This window comes from Rhinolophus ferrumequinum, chromosome 14 (genome assembly GCF_004115265.2).
Source record: "Rhinolophus ferrumequinum isolate MPI-CBG mRhiFer1 chromosome 14, mRhiFer1_v1.p, whole genome shotgun sequence".
In the NCBI taxonomy this organism is placed as follows: domain Eukaryota; kingdom Metazoa; phylum Chordata; class Mammalia; order Chiroptera; family Rhinolophidae; genus Rhinolophus; species Rhinolophus ferrumequinum.
This window is the reverse complement of record NC_046297.1, coordinates 27295033-27319037: the sequence shown is the minus strand read 5'-3', so window position 1 is coordinate 27319037 and position 24005 is coordinate 27295033. Positions and strand designations below refer to the sequence as shown.

The 24005-nt window shown below is 30.8% G+C and overlaps 1 protein-coding gene across 2 annotated transcripts in view; it reads left to right on the top strand.

Moving 5' to 3' along the window:
• SNTG1 (syntrophin gamma 1) overlaps positions 1-23345 on the top strand; it is a 468529-nt gene extending 445184 nt beyond the window's left edge. For both annotated transcript variants that reach the window (XM_033126633.1, XM_033126632.1), the window contains one exon: positions 21122-23345. In XM_033126633.1, the coding sequence (XP_032982524.1) occupies positions 21122-21280 (159 nt within the window). In that variant the 3' untranslated portion in view covers positions 21281-23345. The remainder of the gene's footprint in view (positions 1-21121) is intronic.
• The last annotated feature ends 660 nt before the right edge of the window (positions 23346-24005 follow it).

Genomic DNA, 24005 nt, shown 5'->3' with positions numbered 1-24005 from the left:
TTAGAATTATCATGTCTTGAATTATCTTGTTGGCACTTTGATAGGGATGGCATAAGTCATATCAATGTGAGGAGAAGCGACAGCTTTACTATGTATATGTCTTGAAGCAATGAAAACAGAATAGTTTTCTATTTCTTTAGACCTTTTTGATTTATATCTTATGCATTGTGTAGTTTTTATCATACAAACCTTATGCATGTTTTGTTAGTTTGCCTTTAGGTAAATATTTTTTTAATATTTTTTCAGGGAATGTAAATTGTATTTCTTTTTTAATTTTGTTTTCCAAATAGTAATGTTATTATGTAGAAGCATAATTTTTATATTTATATTGCATTCTGAAATCTGTATAAATATACTTATTAGTCCTAGTTTTTTTTGTTTGTTTTTAAGATTTATTTCATTTATCTACATAAATCATAAAGGAATGCAAATAAGGAAAGATTTTTTTTTTTTTGTAAAATCTGTTCATATTACTTTTATTTTCTTGCTTATTGTCGTGGCTACAAATTTAATACTATATTGAATACCTTTGTGGACATTCTCCATTAATTCCTTATTTTAGCAGAAAGCATTTAATCTTTCACCATTAAGTATGTTATTAACTTTAGTACTTTAAAGAATGTTTTCTCAGGTTGAGTTCTATTTTTATTTCAATTTGTTGAAAGTTTTCACTGTGATTGTGTATCAACTAATATGACCATGTAAGTTTTCTTGTTTAGGTTGTTATTATAGTGGGATGTATTAATTGACTTTCAAATATTGAACCAATATTACATTCCTGGGATAAACCCTACTTGATAAATATGTGTAATTCTTTATATATATTGTTGAATTATATTTGTCAAAAATCTGTTAAGTATATTTGCTTTTACATCCATGAGAGATATTGGTCTGTAGGGTTTTGTTTGTTTGTTTGTTTGTTTTGGTGTTTGTTCTTTTTCTTTTTACTTTTCCATACTATCTTTGCCTGATTTTGGTATCACGATAACAGTAGCTTTATAAAATAATTTGGAAATGTTCTTCTCTCCACTTTTATTTTCTGGAAAATATTATGTACAGTTGTTACTAATTCTTCTTTAAAAATTTGATAGAGCTCTCTAGTGGAACCATCTGAGCAAAGGATTTCATTGTCATATTTTGAAATTATGAATTCCATTTACTTAATCCATAAATATTCAAATTACTCATTCTTAACAGATAACTTGTGGTAATTTTTACTTTCAAGATCTTGGTCAATTTTATCTAAGTTGTCAAATTTATGTGTGTAGACTTTTTCATAGCATTTCTTTATTGTCACTGTGAAGTCTGCAGATTCTGTAATTATATCTGTTTCCTTTTTGATATTAGTAATTGGTGCCTTCTATTTTTCTGTTAATCTTGCTAAAGAATTCTCAAAGACCCAGAATTATTTTCTCATGATTTTCTCTACTGAATTCTGTTATCAATTTAATGAATTCTTCTATTATCTTCATTAGTGGCGTCTTTTTGATTGCTTTGGTTTTACAATGCTCTTCTTTTTCTAACTTCCCAAGATGGGATTTTTAAGATTGTTTATTTGAAATTTCCTTGTTTCTGATAAAAGCATTTAATTCTCTAGTTTTCTTGTTAGCATTACATTTACTGCATTCCACAAATTTTGATATATGGTATTTCTCTTTTCACTCAATTCAATGTGTTTTTAATTTCCTTAAGGCTTCCTCTTTGACAGATGGACTTTTTGAAAAATGTGATGTTATTTTCCAAGTATTTGGGGACTTTTCTATTATCTTTCTAGAATTAATTTCTAGTCTGACCCGGTTGCTCAGAGAACATATTCTGTATGATTTCACTTTTTTTTTGTTTGTTTGTTTTTAATTAGGTGACATTATCTTTGTGGCCCAGGATATGACTTTATTAGAGCTTGGTAAGAGTAGAAGTGTAGGCTTTTCACTCCACCTTTGCTGGAGGGAGCAGGAGCAGGGTCACAATTTTACTGTAACATTTGGCTAAAGTAGAGCAATTAATGTTTGTAAGCTTTCTGCCAGGCTATACTGCCCCTTTTCAGGTCATATGGTTAGATACAGTAGATGTCTTCTGGTTTATTTTTATTTTTATTTTTATTTGTTTGCACTCATTGGTATTGCTGGGTTGCCAGACTCTCCACTATCTTATTTGGGATATACAGAGGGTGCCACAAAAAGTATACACATTTTAAGAAAGAAAAACAAAACTATTAAAATTATAATACTCAACATATACCAATAACAAAAGATGAATACAAGTCATGTTTGACTGCTGCAATTATAAGAGGTGCTCAAAGTGGTTACCATCAGCATCCAGACACTTCCCATTATAGCGAACTGCTGCTTGGAGTAACACTGACCAAAGTGTCCACCTGTATGCATTTTTTTGGCACCCCCAGTATGCTGAAAACAAACAAATAAACAAACAAAAACACCTAGAACTAACTATGATAATGTTCCTCGGATCCTGAGGTCTCTAGATCCCTAGCCTATCTGCCTTCTTCTCACCTCTTTTCAGACTGTCCTTTGGTTTATGTTACATATCATATCCACAGTTTTTTATTATTTTTAGGGGGAGGAATAGAGAAACATAAATCTGCTTATATTGTCTCAAAAGTAAATTTTATTTATTTTTAAACAACTTACTATTAATGTCACTTCTAAAAGAAAAATAATTGTCATAGTTAGTCAGATTATTAGTTTTTCACCTTTCACATCCCCAATGAAATAGTGACAGAAATAAAGCAAAATTTGACAATTAATGTTATTATGGTCATAGATCTTGTTATTATAGCTAAATAGTAGGATAGCAAGAATTCTTCATATGCAAGGGCCTAGTTATATAGATTTATTTTTGTAGAATAAAAAGGTTTCTACAATGTATTCCTGGGTTCCACTTTATTTTCACTGCAAATACGACGCAATAAAATAATAAATTCCATATGATTAAAAAGTACTGGAGGAATTTATATGGTTTAAAATAATTTCACATTTAAATTTACATTTTTTATCCTCAATTTTAAATAAAAAATAAATTTACATCGTGGTTGAATTATGGGTTGCAATAGTTTTTATTTAGGGAGAGATTGTAATAACCAATTTGTTCAGGTGAAGGCCCTTGCCTGCATTCCAAGAATGTGTTTTTCTCCACATCTCTCACTCCATTAGTTATCATTCAACAGAACATTTTTCATCCTTAAAATATTAAATAGTATTTATTTATCAGAATAAAATTTGTATTTCACACTTTGATCCCATTTTATATAGATAATTAAATAGGTGGCCTATGAATTATGTTTATATTAAATGTTTATAAAATTATTATAATTAAGATAGTTATAATTTATATAATTTATAATTAAGATATAAAAATGTTTATATTAAGATAGTTTCTCCTGGTATTTCAAGATTTTACTAAGTAGTTTATAATGCCCATATGTTTTACTTTGCTTATTGCTGATTTTGCTAATGTTATTGAAAACTTTTTATTTAGTTTTTCATAGCTTAAGAATATCAATGACCATATAAATGTAAAGCATTCACCAGATAAATTATGAGTAAAATATTTGAGTATTTAAAATGTAGTTATCAAGTCTGGGCTAGTTTTAGAGGGTTTTAATATTATATTTTACATATATTTCTGAAGAAAAATAAAACATTCTGTTTAAGTAGAGAAACATACACTGGATAACAAAGAAAATAAAAAGATCTAATAAAAGTTAGTGGTATACACTAACAACCAGCTATCTGAAGAAATTCAAAAAATAATCTCATTTACAATCGCAACAAAAAGAATACATTTTTATGATTTAACTTAGGTAAAAAACTTGTGTAATGAAATTTATAAAACATTAATGAAAATTTTAAAAGACACATATAAATGGAAAGACATCTGTGTTGATGAAATAGAAAAATTGATGTTGTTAAAATACCATATTACCGAGAGCAATCTACAGATTTAATACCTATAAAAATTACAATGATATCTTCACAGAAGTAAAATAATAATTAATTCATATGGAACTACAAAAGACCCCAAAGGCAAAGCAATGTTGAGCAAGAAGAACAAGCCTGAGACATCACACTTCCTAACTTCAAATTATATTACAAAGCTATAGTAATCAAAACAGTACAGTACTGGCATAAAAGAGGCATATAGACCAATGGAATAGAATAGAGATTTCAGAAATAAACCCATACATTTATGATTAACTGATTGTTGACAAGTGTTCCAAGAACATACAATGAAAAGACAATCTTTTCAAAATTTTGTGCAGGGAAAACTTGATATCTACATTGAAAACAATGAAATTGGATGGCTATCTCACACCATACATAAAAATGAACTTAAAATGTATTAAAAACTTAAATATAAGAACTCATACCATAAAACTGCTAGAAGAAAACAGGAAAAAATCTTTCTTGGCATTGATCTTAGCAATATTTTTTTGAATATGACACAAAAAGCATAAGCAACAAAAGCCAAAATGGACAAGTGGGAAGTGAGACTACACAAAACTAAAAAAGCTTCTTCACAAATAAATAAAAACAAAAGTAAAAACAAAAAAGTCAAAAAAATTAACAGACAGTCCATGGAATGGGGAAAAAAAATGATTTGTAAAACATATATACAACAGTAGATTAACACCCAAACACCAGGTCAGACAAGTAAGTTCATGAACTCATCCTAGAAAAAGTGCCACATACTTCATTGCTGAATATCACTACAGTCACCTTCGAATTATTCCCTTTGGGAAGCTATGCACTGGTGCCAGTGCCTAGTCCACCCTTTAAAGCAATTTTAGAACTCTTTTTCTAGAATGGCCATCAGAGCTCTTGTATTACACTTGATGTCTTGAATGTCATCAAAATATCTTCCTTTCAATATTTCCTTTATCTTCAGGTAAAGAAAGAAGTCATTGGGGGCTAGGTCAGGTGAGTAGGGAGGGTGTTCCAATACAGTTATTTGTTTACTGGCTAAAAACTCCCTCACATACAGTGCTGTGTGAGCTGGTGCATTGTGATGCAAGAGCCATGAATTGTTGGCAAAAAGTTCAGGTCGTCTAACTTTTTCATGCAGCATTTTCAGCACTTCCATATAGTAACCTTGGTTACCTGTTTGTCCAGTTGGTATAAATTCATAATGAATAATCCTTGTGATATCAAAAAAGGTTATTAGCAACATCATTGCAACAAGTTCATGAACTTAATTATCCGACCTTTTATATAAGGAACTCATACACCTCAATACCAAAAATACAAATAATTCAGTTGAAAAAATGGGCAAAGGGACTAATCAATTTCTCAAAAGAAGAAATTTAAATGGCTAACAAATATATGAAAAGGTGCTCAACAACACGAATCATTAGGGATACACAAATCAAAAGTACAATGAGATGTGATCTCACACCTATTAGGGTGGCTATTACCAAAAAGACAAAATATAACAATGTTGGCAAGAATGAAGAAAAAGGGAACCCTTATACAGTGCTGTTGGGAATGTAAGATGGTACAGTTATTATGGAAAACAGTATAAACATTCCTCAAAATATTAAATAGAATGATCAGAATTACCAGTATTATCCAGCAATCCCACTTCTGGGTATATTTCCAAATGAAATAAAGCCAGTATCTTGAAGTGATATATGCACTGCCATGTTCATTACAGTATTATTTACAATAGCCAAGATATATGGGAACAATCTAAATGTCCTTTGACAGGTGAGTAAACAAAAAAAAATGTGATATTATTCGACCTTAGAAAAGAGGACACCCTGCCATTTGTGACATGGATGAAGCTGGAGGACATTATGCTAAGTGAAATAAGCAAGACACAGCAATTGAAATATTGCATGATCTCACTTATATGTGGCATCTAAAATAGTCAAACTCAAATGCAGATGCAGACAGTAAAATGATGGTTGCCAGATCCTGGGGGGAGTTGGAAATGGGGTGATGCTGGTCAAAGTGCACCAAATTTCACTTATAGAAATCTAATGTATAATGTGACGATGATGGTTAACAACACTGTATAGTATACTTGAAATTTACAAAGAGGACAGATTTTGCCATAAAATCTGCACACACACACACACACACACACACACACACACAATGGTAGCTATGTTAGAGGTGACAGTATGTTAATTAGTTTGATTGTTGTGCTCTTTTCATAATCTATGAATATATAAAAACATAAATTCATACATTTTAAATATACATCACTTTACATGTCAAATATATCAAATAAAGCTTTACAAAATAAAATAAAATAAAAAGTGAGTCAGCATTTGAAATATAGGACAGAAAAAGTGGTTAAATATGGAAGCTATTACAAAGTTTCTCTTCTTTTGAAAATAATTTATAAAAAGATAAAACGGTTTGCAGAGTGGACCCAGATTTTGTCACATGGGATAATAAGTAAATATTTTTAATAAAACATGCCTTATTTTAATAATATGTATACACATTTCCAGTTACAAGGCAAATTATAACCAGAACTTATTTAACAACAAAAAAATATGGTTTGTTTAGGGGACATGATTGCTTGAGTTACCATATATACTACAAGATTAAAAGTTCTAAATTGTATTTAACTTTTGTTGTGAAAAAGTCTCAGAAATCCTGAGAGAAGTAATATGGATTTATGTGGGAGTTGGGGGGAATTTAATTTTTGTTGTTGTTGCTGGTTTATAGCTATATAAGAACAATGTCATAATCCAAAAGTCTGGTATACCTTTTTTGAATGCAGAAACCCACATTCTTACTTCAATACTCAGAAAGCTGAATATATTTTCCATCGGTTTTCCAAAGCCTCATTAAACTTCTCTCAACTTTCCTAGAGAAAGGGAATGATTCCCAACTGAAGTCATGAGCAATGCTGTAGTTATTTGAAAATTTACAATAAAAGCTCATTTTTGTTATTGTTTAGAAGTTTTTACAAAGTGGTTTATATGTGTTGTTAATATAGACACTAATACATTGAAGATTACTAACACATTCTCACAGTTGTCTATAACTAAATTCCCTAGGTAAAGAAAAAAATATATATGTATTTCCTAAATGAGTGTATACAGCATATTAATCCTAAATTATTGGATTTGAGATCTAGAATCCAAGGCCAAGATGTTTTGTACAGTACTAATAAAGGAAGGAAAAGAAATTGCTTTTCTATTTAATGGAGCGGTGCTGAGTTTGAAAACATTTTTAAGTAGACTTGGTCACTGGAGACTTTGTCCCCAAAACCTTTTCCTGCCCCCAATCTCCAGGATCTCAGAGATTATATGCTGCCATAAAAGACCTTTCCACATCTTTTATGGTTCAGTAGGATTCAAATAAGTAACTGAGGATTGACTTTCAATAATGCCACCTTCTAGCTAATCTCTATAAATCTTCATTTTCTCTTTACAAATTCTGGATAAAAGTGCCTGCCTTAGAGGATTGAACTAGGGACAAAAAATTCTGTAATTTGAAGGTAAGGATTGGATATATAACACAATGAGTAGAACATTTTGTATGCTTAGTAAGTGTCTGTCAAAGACCCCACTAAAGAATTCATGATGTGTTGAAATTTGCCTTTTAGAAAAAATGACTGGTAATATAAACAAATTCCTATGGCACTTGAGGTGTCACATAAGAGATAGTTTAATATTCATAAAACTGAGTGGGTATTTGGGATGAATGATCTCCCTCTGCATCGTAAATGAAGTATTTCTTCTCATCTAACCTTCTTTTCACAATTTCTGACTCCTTGGCATGAGGAACAAAAAGTTTTCTAAAACTCCAAGATCCTTTTCTTTTCACTACAAACTGCCCAGAACACCAGCTCTTTAGATTATGGAGAAGAAAAACAAGAACAAGGCAAGGGCACCTACTTAATAGTGCCAGTCCTGAATCATGCTATAAAAGAAATGTAACCAGTTGGAAATAAAGCAGCGGGGCGGGGGCAGGGGGGGGAGGGGGGAGGGGTGGGGAAGGGGGAGTCAATTGCGTGTATGTCTGTGTGTGTGTGTGTGTGTGTGTGTAATTTACATACTGCTTATTTTATCTGAAGTTTTATTCAAAACTATTGATTGGATTAAGAAAAGGAATATGTAGTAAAGGAGATCTCTAGACAGCATATGCTTCTACCTTTAAAAGATTTTTAACCTTCTGGGATTCACTGAGGGTTCTGAACCACTTTATCTGTATGAGATTTTTTTCTTCTTTTCCATAATTTATTTTTCAAGTTTTTTTATTTTCACCATAGATATTGAAGTTCATTTACCCAGTTGAGTCAAAAACACTTATTTTTAGTCAAAAACACTTATTTTTTTACTCAATTTAAGCTACAAAACTTAAATTGATGTTTTTTGGATGAAATAAATATATTAAGTGCCTCTAAAATAAGTACCTGTCAAGGGCAACTAGTTCATGGTGTGTTTTTTTAATTCTGCTTCTTTTTTGCCAAAAGCCACCTTTTACCTATAGAAGAAATGTAATTATATTTTTTATTTAATTCTTGTAAGTAAAAACATTTTGAAAAACAGAATTTTAAGAACAAAGATGCATTTAAAAGCATTTTTCAAGAAGGTAAATTAAGGTGAAATACAGAGTATAGCAACCAGGTACTGTGTTATCTTCTCATAATAAAGAACTAATATCAACGATTACAATAATCAAACTGATGGTGGTTAGATGGGAGTGACATTGGGGGCTGGATAAAACAGGTGAAAGGGATTAACTGTAAATGTCCAATTATAAAAATAGTCATGGGGATGTAAGATACAGCATAGGAAATATAGTCAATACTATTGTAATAACTATGTATAGTGCCAGATGTGTATTGTACTTAGGATGATCACTTTGTAAGGTATATAAATTTCTAATCACTACATTGTACACCTGAAACTAATATATTACAGTATGTTAACTATAATTGAAAAATAAATTTTAAAAACATAAAAAATATAATAGCCATGGAAGTATTTCACAATAGGAAAAATGAACTGAATTTCAACCTAAAAAATTAATTATTTGGTGATGATAACAAGTACCATAGAATTGTTCTGAAGCCGCACATATATTAATTAGTCGTTTGCATATGCACTGGATTAAGTGTTTAACTTAGATCTAATAATGCACCAGACAAGTTTCTTTACTGCAGCAGTCATGTCTTCTTCAAATTTGTGGTTCAATATATCAAGACATTGGCTAACATGTTGCCATTTACTAAATAACTTAATATTAGAAAAGTGGTGTAAATATTATATTAACATATATCAGTATCTTATTTTCTTTAAATTAACTCGAAGGAATGACATTATTATTAAACTGGATTATATTACATCGAGTTTTTAGAAGTACTTAAGACTTTGAAAGTAAATAGTTTAATATAGATTGTCAATTAAACAGTTTCTATTTTTATTCAACAAGCTCTGTAATTGAAGTCAGGAGATAGAAATACATAAGAAATCAAAAACCCAAACCTCAAAGAGATATAGGCTGTTATTATTGGGAACCCATAATGTAGATGAAGAGAGTAAAATGAAAGGATCCAAAAAAAGGGTTGGAATCTGATCTATTTATATAAACATTGCAATGCAAATGATTTGATATTTATTGACTGCATACGTTTTGAAAATCATTATATCTTAAGGAATTTTAAGAAATCAGATGTAAATGTGGATTGGACTTCCAAAAAGTTTTTCTGAAATGGCACTTCTCTGGAAAAATAATGAGAAAACTCATAATTATCAGAATTAACTTTTTCATAATTCTGGAAATTAGCCAAATATTTATAATAATCATAATTTATTAAAAACAAAACAAAGAGGTAAATTTTGGTAAGAACAAGGAACTTTATGGCATTTTAACTTGCCTTAATTCTTCCTATCACCTGCTCCTGAGCTTCATTATCACCATGAAAATGAGACGCCTAGAAAACATGATAGCTTTGAAAACTAATAGCCCAGAAGCCACTTAAGAGTGCAGACTGGGTTTGGAGCACTTAAAAAAGCTCTATGCCCAGAAAATTGTAATTATTTGATCTATCTGGAAACTCCCTGGAAAAGTCCATTTACAATGCTTGTCATTCCTTAACATGACTCAGACCTTGTTCCCTGGGAAAACTGTACTGCAAGATATTTATTGAAAACAACTAGCAACATTGTTTAATATTCCTGAGTTGGTGATACCAGTTGTTCAAGTAAGAAACTAAGGAAACTTAAATAAAGATCTGAGGCATAACTATTAATAAGAGTTTGAAAATCTAATATATTCCTGAGAACCTAAAAGGACAGATTACTGAGCAGAGCTGTGTACATGACGAGGAAAGATGCCCTAATGTCTCAGACCTGGCTGATTTTATGACCTTGTAAAAGAAAGAAGTAAAGGCTTAGAAAGAATTGTAAACTGCTAGACTACTGAAGGAGTATAACAAAATACATACAAAAATCCATGGAAATGTTGGAAGAAATTGATTCAAGCCATTAAGGAAATATCTATCAAATCATTACACCCCAAATCTAAACAAGCAGATACTTTACTGGCAATATTAACAAAAATACAAGTTTTTAAAAATTATGAATTATTCTAGAAAGGTCACACAAAAAAAGAACAATGACAACTCAGTAACAAACTGTGACGATAGCAAACCCTTGGGAGAGATGGGAATCTAATTTCCAGAGTATATTATTTGAACTGTCCAGTTTTAAACAAAATCATGAGACATTCAAAGAATCAGGAAATTATGGCCCTTATATAATAACGTAAGCTATCAATAGCAAATTTCCCTAAGGAAATTCAGCTGTTGGACTTACTAGACAAAAGCTTTGCATTGTGAACTGCATATATGTTCAAAGGACTAAAAAAAGTCATGTCAAAGGATTAAAAGAATGTATGGCATATCTCATGACATGTAGACTGTTAATGAAGAGATAGAAATAATAAAGAGAATTAAATGAAATTCTGTAGTTTAAAAGTGCAATAACTGAAATTAAAAATTCCATAAAGGAATTGAACAACTAAAAATTACAGTTTTTGAGAAAACAATGAGAGAACTTGAAAAGTTCAAAATATTTCAATCTCAACAAGGCAACTGAGATTATTCAGTCTAAGGAACAAGAAAACAATACATCAATAAAAATGAAAAGGTTCTAAGTAATTTGTGTGGCCGCATCAAATTTACCATCATATGCATAATAGAAATCCTAGGAGAGCAAAGAAAGAAAAGGCAGAAAGAATACATGAAGAAACAAAGAAATGAAAACCTCAAATTTGATGAAAAACTTAACCTACACATCCCAGGAGCTTAGTGAACACCAAGTAGGATAAATACAAAGAGAAACAAATATTATGATTAAACTTTTAAAAGCGAAAAATAAAGAATCTTGAAAGCAGCAAGAGAAAAATGATGTGACTCATACATGGGACCATTAGTAAAGGTAATAGGTAATTTCTCATAATAAACCAAAATGAAAGAGAAATTCAGTTATTACCAGATAAAATAAAAATTACAACAACAACAATGTAATTTGTCACTAGTAGATCTGCACTACAGGAAATACTAGAGTCCTAAAGAATAAAATAAGAAGACAGTAACTAGAATCCACATGAAGAAATTAAGAACAATGTTAAATTGGCAATATAAATACATTTTTGTTTGTAATTCTTTTCTTCTGTTTTAAGACAGTTACATACAATGATTGTAAGAATGTGTCATTGGACTTAAAATTTACAAAGATATAATACGTGTAACAGTTAATAGCATGAAGAAGGGGGAGGAAACAGGCATATTGGAATAAATTTTGAATACTATTGAAATTAAGTTGCTATTGATCTGAATGAGATTAAGTTAAATATAACTAAAATAAAAAAGATAATTAAAATAAGAGAATAAAAACAACACGATATATGTATATAGTCTTCAACAATATATACACACATAAAAGAAAGCAGTAATGAAAAATAAAGGAACAAAAACTACTAAGATACATTGCAAATAAATAGCAAATGAGAGATATTAATTTTATTTTATGTATAAATTACATTTAAAGTCAATATGAACTCTAACAATTATGGTTGCGAACTCATCCTAGAAAAAGTGCTGCATACCTCATTGCCGAATATCACTGTGGTCACTTTTGAAGTACTTCCCTTGGGAAGGTATGCACGGATGCCAGCACCTAGTCCACTCTTCAAAGCAATTTTGGAACTCTTTCTGGAATGGCCATCAGAGCTGTCGTCGTATGACCCTTGATGTCCTGAATGTCATCAAAATGTCTTCCTTTCAATATTTCCTTTATCTTTGTGTAAAGAAAGAAGTCATTAGGGGCCAGATCAGGTGAGTAGGGAGGGTATTCCAATATAGTTATTTGTTTACTGGCTAAAAACTCCCTCACAGACAGTGCTGTGTGAGCTGTTGTGATGCAAGAGCCATGAATTGTTGGCGAAAAGTTCAGGTCATTTTCGTCTAACTTGTTCATGCAGCCTTATCAGCACTTCCAAATAGTAAACTTCGTTAACTGTTTGTTCAGTTGGTACAAATTCATAAAGAATAATACCTCTGATATCAAAAAAAGGTTAGCAACATCGTTTTGACTCTTGATTTGGACTGACAGAACTATTTTGGTCATGGAGACTTGGCTGACTTCCATTGTGCACTTTGACGCTTTGTTTTAGGGTCCTATTGGTACACCCATGTTTCATCAACAGTGATAACGTGGCCTAAACCTTTGTTTTGCCTCTCCAAAAGGTCTTGGTAAACTTTGACTCTCCTTTGTTTTTGTTCATTGGTGAGCTTTTTCAGGACCATTTTTACACACACTTTTCTCATGCCAAGATTTTCAGTGAAGATTTTCCTAACTGTTTCTCTATCAATGTATACTTGGTCTGCTATGCTTCTCACAGTCAACCAATTACTTTGACACATAATTTGATGAATTTTTGCAACGTTTTTGTCCATTCTGCTAATCACTGGCTGCCCTGACCTCTCTTCATCAGTGACCTATTCTCTCCCCTCAGAAAAACCATTTGTATACTACCATTTTCTTCATGGTATTATCCCCATAAATTTGGATTAACATGTTCCTGATTTCACTTCTACTCTTGCCAAGTTTAACAATAAGTTTAATGTTTGTTCATTGCTCTAATTCAAGCTCAGACATTCTAGTGATGGCACACAAAAACACGCAACATTAATGAATGACATTCAGCAAGACACCACCACATGTCAACATGAACACAGCTTTGAGATACTGATATACCAAGGTTATGAAACCTTACCGAGCTGTTTGTGCAGTGCAGCCAATGTAAGTGCACAGTGCTAAGTTCGTGAACTTAATTTTCAGGCCTTGTAAGTTAAACATTCCAAACAAAAACCGAAGGTCAGCAAAATTAATTAAAAATAAACATAATCCAGCATGTGATGACCTCTTTTTAATTTAAAAAAATCTAATTAAGCTTTATACTTTTATTTATTTTTTAACTTGGACATTATTTTCACTATACACAGTTTTAAAATATATGTGATAAAGCAGGAATTTAAACATGATTTTTTTTCTGAAGTTGTGAAGCTATTAAAATAGCTTTTTAAAAAATTGAGTTATAATTGAAATATACATTATATTGGTTTCAGGTGTAACACATAATGATTCAGTATTTGTATATATCGTAAAATGGTCACCACGATATGTCTGGGTAACATCTATCACCATACACATTTACAAAATTTGTTTTCTTATGATGAGGACAAGTAAGATTTACTTTCTTAGCAGCATTTGATAATTGTATTATTGTCTTATTGCAATACTTTATTATTATAGTCACCATGCTATACATTATATCCCATGAATTATTTATCGTATAAGTGGATGTTTGTACCTTGTGACCCATTAATCCATTTTGTCAAACCCCAACTCCCATCTCTGGCAACCATCAATCTGTTTTCTGTATTTATGAAGTTTTTTCCCCCTTAAATTCCACGTAAAAGTTATATCATACTTCATTTGTCTTTCTTTCTCTGACTTACTTTACTTAGCATAATGACCTCAATGTTCACCAATGTTGTTGCAAATGGCATGAATCATTGTTTTCCATGGTTGAATATTCCATCTGTATACACGTATATATAATTAGAATTTCTTTATGTATTTATCTATTTATGGACACATAGGTTGTTACCATATTTTGGCTATTGTAAATAATGCTACAATGGACATGGGGGTACATATCTTTTCAAATTAGTATTTTCATTTTCTACAGATAAATACCTAGAAGTGGAAATGCTACATTATACGGAAGTTAGATTTTTAAGTGATTGAAAAACATCCATACTGTTTCCTATAGTGGTCACACCAATTAATATTTCCACTAACAGTGTACAAGAGTTCCCTTTCTCCATATCTTCACTAGCACTTGTTATTTATTGTCTTTTTGATACTAGTCTTTCTAACAAGCATGAGGTTATATCTTATTATGGTTTTGATTTGCATTTCTCTGATGATTAGTAACGTTGAGCATCTTTTTATGCATATGTAGGCCATCTGTTCTCTCCTTTGGAACAATGTCTATTCAGTTTCTTGGCCCATTTTTTAATTGGATTATTTTTTATTATTAAATTTTATGAGTTCTTCATATTTTTTTGGATATGAACCCCTTATCAGATACATGATTTGCAAACATTTTCTCCCATTGAGTAGGTTGCCTTTCCATTTGGTGATTATTTCTTTAGTTGGGCAGAAACTTTTTTTAGTTTGATATAGTCACACTTGTTTATTTTTCTTCTGTTCCCTTTCTTTTGGTATCAGGTCCCCAAAACTTCATCACCAAGCCTAATGTTAAGGGGCTTACTGCCTATGTTTTCTTCTAGAAGTTTTATAATTCCAGGTCTTACATTGAAGTCCTTAATTCATTTTGAATTTATTTTCATGCATAGTATAAGACACTAGCCCAGTTTTATTCTTTTGCATGTGGATGTCCAGTTTTCCTAACGTTTATTGAAGAGACTGTTTTCTCCCCATTTTATATTATTAGATCCTTTATTTTAAATTAATTAACCATATATGTGTCAGTTTATTTCTGGACTCTATTTTGTTCCATTGATCTATATGTCTGTTTTTATGCCAATACCATACCGTTTTGATTACAATAGCTTTGTAGTATAGTTGAAATCAAGCAACTTGATGCCTCAGGCTTTGTTCTTCTTTCTCAAGACTTCTTTGGCTATTTGGTGTCTTTTGTGGTTCCATACAAATTTTAGGATGGTTTGTTCTATTTCTGTGAAAAAATGACATTGAATTTTGATAGAGATTGCATTGTATTTGTAGGTTGCTTCGGGTAACCTACAGGATGGATAGATGGATATTTTATAATATCCATCCTAGATGGATATTTTTACAATTATCATTCTTCCAATCCATGAGCATGGAATATCTTTTCATTTATTTGTGTTTTATTCTATTTTTTTCAACAATATGTTTTGTTTTCCATGTACAGGTGTTTCACCTCTTTGGTTAAATTTATTTTGAGGGTTTTTTTCTTATGCAATTGTAAATAGGATTATTTAAAATTTTCTCTTTCTGATAGTTTGTTATTGGTGTATTAAAACACAACAGATTTTTGTATATTGATTTTGAACTCTGATACTTAGGAGAATTTGTTTATTAATTATAAAAGATTTTTGCTGGGGTTTTTATGGTTTCCTGTATACAATATTATGTCATCTGCAAATAGAGACATTTAATTTTTTCTTTTCAGTTTGAATGTCTTTTATTTATTTCTCTCTTTTAACTGTCCTGGCTAAGACTTCTAATACTGTGTTCAATAAAAGTGATGATAATGGGCATTGTTCTGCTCTTACTGAGTTTAAAGGAAAAGCTTTCAGCTTTTCACTTTTGTGTGTGATGTTTTTGAAGGCTTCTCATATATGTAGCCTTTATGATGATGAGGTACATTCCCTCTATACCCACCTTGTTGAGAGTTTATATCATAAATTGATGTTGAATTTTGTCAAGTGCTTTTCCTGCATCTACTGAGAAGATCATATGATTGTTATCTTTCATTTTGTTAATGTAACATATCACAATAGTTGATTTGTGGGTGTTAAACTATCCTTGAACTGGAATAAATCTCACCTAAAGATGGTGTATGATCTCTTTAACATTTTGTTGAATTTAGTTTGCTAATATTTTGTTGAGGATTTTTGATGATTTTATGTTTATCGGGGATTTTGGCCTGTAATTTTCTTTTTTTTGTTGAGTCCTAGTTGGGTTTTGGTATCAGGGTAATACCTGCCTTTTAAAACAAGTTTAGAAGTGTTTCCTTCTCTTCGGTTTTAAGGAAGGGTTTAAGAAGGATTGGTATTATTTTTATGTTTGGTAGAATTCACTAGTGAAGCTGTCTGGTCCTGGACTGTAGTTTGTTATCAGGAATTTAACCTCTTACTAGTAATTGGTTCTGTTCAGATTTCTATTTCTTCTTGATTCAGTTTTCAAATGTTGTATATCTAGAAATGTATTTCTTCCAGATTGTCCAATTTGTTGGCACAGGCATATCATTGTTAGCATTAGTCTCTTACGATCATTTGTATTTCTGTGGTATCAGTTATAATATTTTCTCTTTCATTTCTAAGTTAATTTATTTGATTCCTCTCTCTTTTTGCTTGGTGAGTTTAGCCAAAATTTGTAAATTTTGTTCATCTTTCTAAAGAACCAGATCTTGGTTTTATTGCTCTTTTCTTCTTCTTTTTTCTTTTGAATACAATTTTAGCTTATTAAAAGGAAATCCTATGGGAGGAAATACCTTAAAGGACAATGTTTAGGAGACAAACAGTCATAGATGCATTCAAATCTAAATGCCAACTTCATTGCTCTTTTCTATTGTCTTTTAGTCTCTATTTCATTTATTTGTACTCTTTATTTTATTTATTGTACTAATTTTGGGCTTCATTTGTTCTTGTTCTTATTCCAGCAGCTACAGTTTGTTTTTTTATTTGTGATTTTCCTTGTTTCTTGAGGTAGGCATTTATCTCTATGAACTTCACTCTGAACTGCTTTTGCTGCATAAGTTTTTGTATGTTGTATTTCAATCTTCATTGTTTTAGGGTATTTTGGATTTCTTTTTTGATTTTTTCATTGACTCATTTGCTGTTTAGCAGCATGTTCTTCAATTTTACATGCTTGTAAATTTACATGCTTGTAAATTTTCCAATTTTCTTCTTGTAATTGATTTCTATTTTCATATCATTGTGGTCAGAAAAGATGCTTGATATGATTTCAATCTTTTTAAATTTATTAAGGCTTTATTAGTGGTCTAAAATATAACCTATCCTGGAGAATGTTCTATGTGTTCTTTAGAAGAATGTATATTCTGCTGCTATTGGATGAAATATTCTGTTAACCTCATCTGGTTAATGTGTTTCTTAGGGCTCATGTCTCCTTACTAATTTTCCATCTAGATGCTCTACCCATCAATGTAAGTGGGGTATTAAAGTCCATTACTAGTATTATATTGTAATATATTATATTATTTCTCCCTTTGTGTCTGTTAATATCTACTTTATTCATGTAGATGATCCCTAATTTCTTAAACATTAGAAAAGCATTACTGATTTTACCTATTGATCCATTTTTCTGCTCATATAGGAAAAAAAGGACTCCTAAAGGGTTGTTATCTATACTCAGTCTCTAATTTCTTTACACCTTGTCACCCAGGCATCCATTCCTATGTATCTTTTGCTTCCACTTCTCCATAAAAATTTCTCTTGTCAAAAATAAAAATAACCTCTATATTGCTAAATGTAATGGTCAATTTTCAGGTGTCATTTTGCTAGACTTTCTGTTTTCTCTGTTTCACTTCCTTGGCAACTGCTGTTCTTTTTTCCTTTTTTTTTACCCCCTCATTCTTTCCTATTTTATCCTACAAATTTATACTCTAAGATTCCAGGAATTAGTCCTATATCTTTTTCGCTAAATGCCCTCCACATCTTAATCTCACATTTTCCCTCACATTTATATTAATCTATGCAGCTATATACTTACTTCTTATAATTTTAATTTTCTCTCACATGCAATATATCCAAAACCACAGTCTTGATATTTCACGACACGCCTGTGTTTCCCACAATTCAGTAAATAGCAAATTGGTTGAGCAAACTGGAAGGAGAGATTTGCTTTTTACTGAAACTTCGGTTTCTGTAAATGGCAAGTCTCTCCTTCCAGTTGCTCTATCATAGATCTTGGAATCATCTTTGACTCAACTTTACTTTCAAATGCCACACCTTTTCTTATTAAAAATCTTTGTAACTTCTCTCTCTTATTTCAATTTTATTCCCAGAAAGTTTATTCACAACTGTGTAGCCAGAATTATCATTTAAGACTTATGTCAATTTTTGCCACTTCTCTGCTAACAAATCTTCAGTGGTTTGCTATCACACTTAGAGTAAAACTCACACAGGGCTGATATGACACTGCAAATTCTGACCTCTGTTATTTCTTTGACCTCATTTTCTATTAATTACTCCTTAATCCATTCTGTTCAAGCATAATAGCCCCTTGCTTTACCTCAGATTCTCCAATTATGTCTATTTCAGAGCCTTTGAAATTGCACTTCTTCCTGGAATGGTCTTACCACAAACATCCAAATGTTTACTTCTTTGTCCCCTTCAGGTTTGCCCACATGGTAATGTGGTTTTTTTTTGTCCCACAGCCTCTCTCACACTCAGCTCTCTTTCCTGTTTATTTTCTTGACTGTACTTATTATCATGTTTAGAAATATTATATTTGATTTACTTATGCCCTTATATTTTGTTCCCTGCCACTAGAATATAAGTTCCATCAGTACTTATTTTTGTCTGTGTTACTCACTAATATATGTTTCACCAAGAAAAAGACTAGATGCATAGTAAGCATCAATAAATATTCACTTAATGAATGAATGCTTAAATTTGAAGAAATCATGTTTGGTGAGATAGATGGGGTTTGGATGAGCTTTAGTACAAGGAGATAGTAAATAACTTGGATACTTAGTAGACAGGTGAAACTGTAGGTCTATGGTTTGCATTATAAATGAGTAAAAGAGGGTCTTACTTATATGCGTAGAAGTGATAATTGAAAGCCTAGAAGTGAATATGATTGTCAAAGCTGATCAAGTCAGGCTGAGGAAAGATGAGCTGACATTGGAATCAAGGACCACACTTGAGCACATCTCTGTCTCCTGCTTTCTCTTCTAGTTACCTATTATTTCTTGCCTACTACATACTTCCCTGAGAAAAGGCATAAAAATTTTAAAGTGCCAGTCTACATCATGTAATTGACATATAAATGACAAGGCATGAATAATTGAAAATTTTTAATCTTTCCAAAATTATTGTATATTTAGATATTTGTTTTTGGTAACAAATATATGATCTCCAATTTAATAAAGATGTGACAGAATTATTTTTGAGAAAAAGTTATTGGTTATATTGTTGTCCAGTTGCAAAATTCAACGATATTTTTCCCTCCACCAAAAGTGAATTGCATGGGTATTTTTGTTTGTTTTATTTTTTTAATACTACATAAGCACATTTCTTATTTTCTAAATCTGTCCCACCCTTTTTATATCTGGTGAACTTAATATGGGTTGACACAGAAATTATTAAAAATCTGCAGGTGAAATATGCTGACTACAGAAAGAATGAAATGGTGAAAGGAGGATTTTGGGGTTCAGTTAAGGAAAGAGGAAAACTGTAAGTTGATGAATAACATACAGTGCCATTGAAGTGGATTGTTAAATTAAAGCTTCTGAAATAATTATGATGCAGTAACTAAAATAATTTTTATAGAGAAGCATTTTAGAAAATTCAAATACTTGAATTAAATAGAATGTCAACATTTGCTATAGGAAACAGAGTATGAAATATTCAAGTTTTGAAAGGAATTACTGAGACAACATAGGCAATTTTATCTGTGTTGTACAGAGCTATGAATCTATCCTGTGATCTATTGCATTTCTATGGCATGACCTGAGAAAATACTCCCAAAGTGAATTATTTGATATAAATAGTTCCTTGGTACATGCAGATATTAAAATGTCCTGATTGAATAGATTGCCACACACTATAAATTGCAAGCACTCTCAGTAATGCACATATCAAATATAATTCTGCATCCTGTATTACAAATATGTAATGATATAGCAACAGTTTTATCAGCAATTTCATATGGTTTATTACCCTCTAGTTATCCTCTTTAGGATAATTTTATCATATAGACTTTATTAAGCACATATATGTATCTGTCTTCTTTCAATCCTCTTGGAATTAAAATATTTGTATGGTTTTTCATAAAAAATGTTCATGATGTCAACTTTTAAAATCTATCTTGAGCATCACTTCATGATTTTAACAATGAAGTACAACAATTAAAGTTGTATAAATTTGGTAACCACTAAACTATTGTCTGTGTCTATGAGTTTTTGTTTCTTCATTTGTTTGTCTTGTTCCTTTGTTGTTTTCAGTTTTATATACCACATTACAAAATTGTACACCTAAAACGAATGTAACTTTACTAAAAGTTGTCACACCAATAAACTTTAAAAAAATTATTTAAATTTAAAATTAAGGCATGCATTATTTTTTAAAATTGAAACTAATGTCAAAAACATTCATGTCCTCTTGCTTTCAGTATTTCATATTCACTGTCTTAATGACAAATAGTGACATATTCTATAGAATAATGAAAAATATTTTTAATTATTCCAATTCAAATTTATTATGTGAAGTGTGTAAAGTTATAAAAATATTTTTTAAGCAATCCCCATGTTTCTCTTTACTTATACTTTATCAGGAATAAAATTTTAATCTGAACAAATAAATTTTTATGCAGCATATATCAATACTGAAATGACTTGCATGGATAATAAGAATGTTTAGTCCTTCTAGCTGTTAGACCACCATGTTTTGAAGTAAATCTACAATGCATATGAAATTTACAAATTGAATAAATATTCCTACAGTTTCCGTACATTAGATGTAATTGATTCTAGTAACATTTACTGCACTTGAAAAAAATGTCTAGTTATTTTCTAGTTGTCTGGTTATTATAAACTTTATAAAGGAATTTGTTTTTATTTTGTCTGACCCATTTCTGTTTTCTTTTCAGGAGCTGGAATTTTCAAATCTATTTGCTGTCCTTCACTGCATTCATTCATTCTTTGCTGCCAAAGTAGCTTGTTTGGACCCTCTCTTTTTGGGCAATCAGGCTACTGCTTCTGCTGCTGCCAGCTCTGCTACTACAAACAAAGCAAAGTACACAACTTGACATGCTGGATTTGTATTGCCACTTACCATACTATATAAATAGAATAAATATATTCATCATTTTGGACCATGAAGAAAGAATGATGTCATCAAATCAACAGTGAAGTCAAATTAAAGTTTCTGCAGAAAAAGCATCATAAGAAATCTCAAAAGTGTTTCTGTGTTGAAAGGCATCTATGAATAATCCTAAATGAATACAAGAGCTTATTCTCACTTGGTTGACTTGTACCAGTATATTTTCATCAAAACTGGAGACAAAAGAATGAATGATTCAAATTATGTAAATAATATAAAAATTGTAACCTATCAATGAAAATGCCAATTAAATGGCTACTTCTGTATTTTAGATTATTTTGCATTCAAAATACATGTTGGGTTCAGATCACAAACTAATGCTCTGTAATTGTTTTATAAGTGACGTAAATGAGGCAAAAAGACATATGGCAACAAGGACATTAGCATACAAAAAAATCTCATCAAAATAAAAAGCCCTTTAACTTGCTGTCATAGATTTCTCCTGTATTCTCATTCCATGATTTGACACTGGTTCTCCAATTTTGTTCATCTTATTGTAAATATTCCTAAGAATTATAAAAGGATAATAACATTGACCTATGATAGACACAATATGAAATGGACTATTTCATCTTTAGATCACTGATACTAAATGTTTTATTCACTGCCAGTGTCAACCAAATATGTCAAAATGTGTTAATTTCATTATGAATGAAGGAAACATTCATGAACCTCTTGTTCTTTCCTTCATTTAAGGAGATTTATATTTTACCAATAGGATTTATTATCAAGTTAAAGTTTCATACACTTGCAGTGACCTGAGAAAACTTTTGTAGAAAAAATATCAACAAATACAGTGTGAGAAACCCTACTAGCTAATCATGAACTGAAATGTTTCTAGAAAGTAGTCTCAAAACTATTACTTATGTTAAATGACATTTTTTCCATTTTAGTAATATTTTATGAGAAAATAAAGTGAGATATGAAAATACAATTTAAAATTTGTATCTTACCATGTCATGAAAAGTGATTATATAACAGCAAGCTATGTCAGTAATTTTAGGCATTTTTTCTTCAGAATGTAAATGTGAAGAGGTTTGAAATTTGAAAGGCTTGGAGGTGTGTGCACAAGACTCAAATCCAGGTATTACATAGCTTTTTGTATAATGTGGAAAACAATCTCTGACCTTCACTACAACTGCACTGAGATCTGCTTTTAAACAACAGCTACCCATTAAAAAAAAGAAAAATAGTATTTTTTTTTTATGTATGCACAGGTTCTCAACTAAATCAAAATGGAATATTTCCTTGTGAAAATGATGAAGTATCTAATAAAGTGCTTTGATTTACATTTTTAATGGAAGAAAAAAGTCACTCAAGAAGGACACATGATCTTTTATAAAAAGGGCACTACCATTACAATTAAAAATTTAACATCAAACTATTTATATAGCCATAAATTATCAATTCACTTTCCATCTGACTAATTCTGAAGAACACTAAATTTAAAAAAGTGAAGGTTCATAATTTTACCTGTGCAAGTGTCAAGTTGATTCTAGGACACACTATTAAAATAACTGTGGCAAATTTGACAATGTACTGTTTTAGCATAATTTATTTTGATCAAAAAACTAAGTACATATCTATAATTATGGTAACGCCATGGAATTACCCCTCACTATGTATGGATCAAACACAACAGTCATTCTAAAATCAGAAGCCCACCACAAAACAGGCTTCAGTAGGCCACTGTTGAGCTTATGGAGAAAAAGTAGAGGGAGGTATCTAACTTAGGATGTGAAACAGTAGCAGCCAGTTCATTATAGAATCTCTGCTACTAACTAGAGTAGTATGTTGGTGTGCTTTACCTTGGGATAACATCTATATGTCCACAGTGAGATAACCTGGTCTACAGGCAACATGAAATAGGCTAGTTAGCCAAAAGGAAAAAAAAAAAGTTTTAAAACTTTAAATACATCTAATGTAATCATTAAAAATTAATGTTGAATTTTGTAAAAGCTCCATTTTAAAAATACAAAAAGGCAGGGGGTGGTCAGTTAGCTCAGTTGGTTAGAGTGTGGTTTTGATAACACCAAGGTTGCCAGTTCGATCCCCACATGGGCCACTATGAGCTGCGACCTTCTTAAAAACAAAAACCAGAAGAAAAAAACAAAAAGGCAATTTATTTCAATATCCTTTTCCTTATATCATAAAAATCTTCTAGCCTGTGGTTATGTGTATGATAAAGGAAAAGGTACACAATGAGATATGTACATCTCATTGTATAGTACACACACATACACACACACACACATACGTATGTGTATATATAATAAAATGCTAATCACAAAGTATATTAGAAGGATATATTTCAAATACATATACTTAATATACTTTAAATTTACATTGTAAATTTTAGTTTATGCTACTACCATATTTATTTTTGGTACTATTGATAAAAAGGCCTATGTTTTTACTTAACAAGATTAGTAGAGCAGCCACCTATTAAAAATTATGATTCTGATTTTCATTAGTTAGTAAATAGTATTTAGCATTTTCTTTTATAGTTCAATGATTAGTCAGTATCATTTGCTATAACTTGGATTACTTGAATGAGACACTTTAGAAATGAAAAATACTCAGAAAAACTTCTATTTCTTATTTAATTTAGGTTTAGATGCATGGGATTTATTCATCAAAACCTAGTTTGT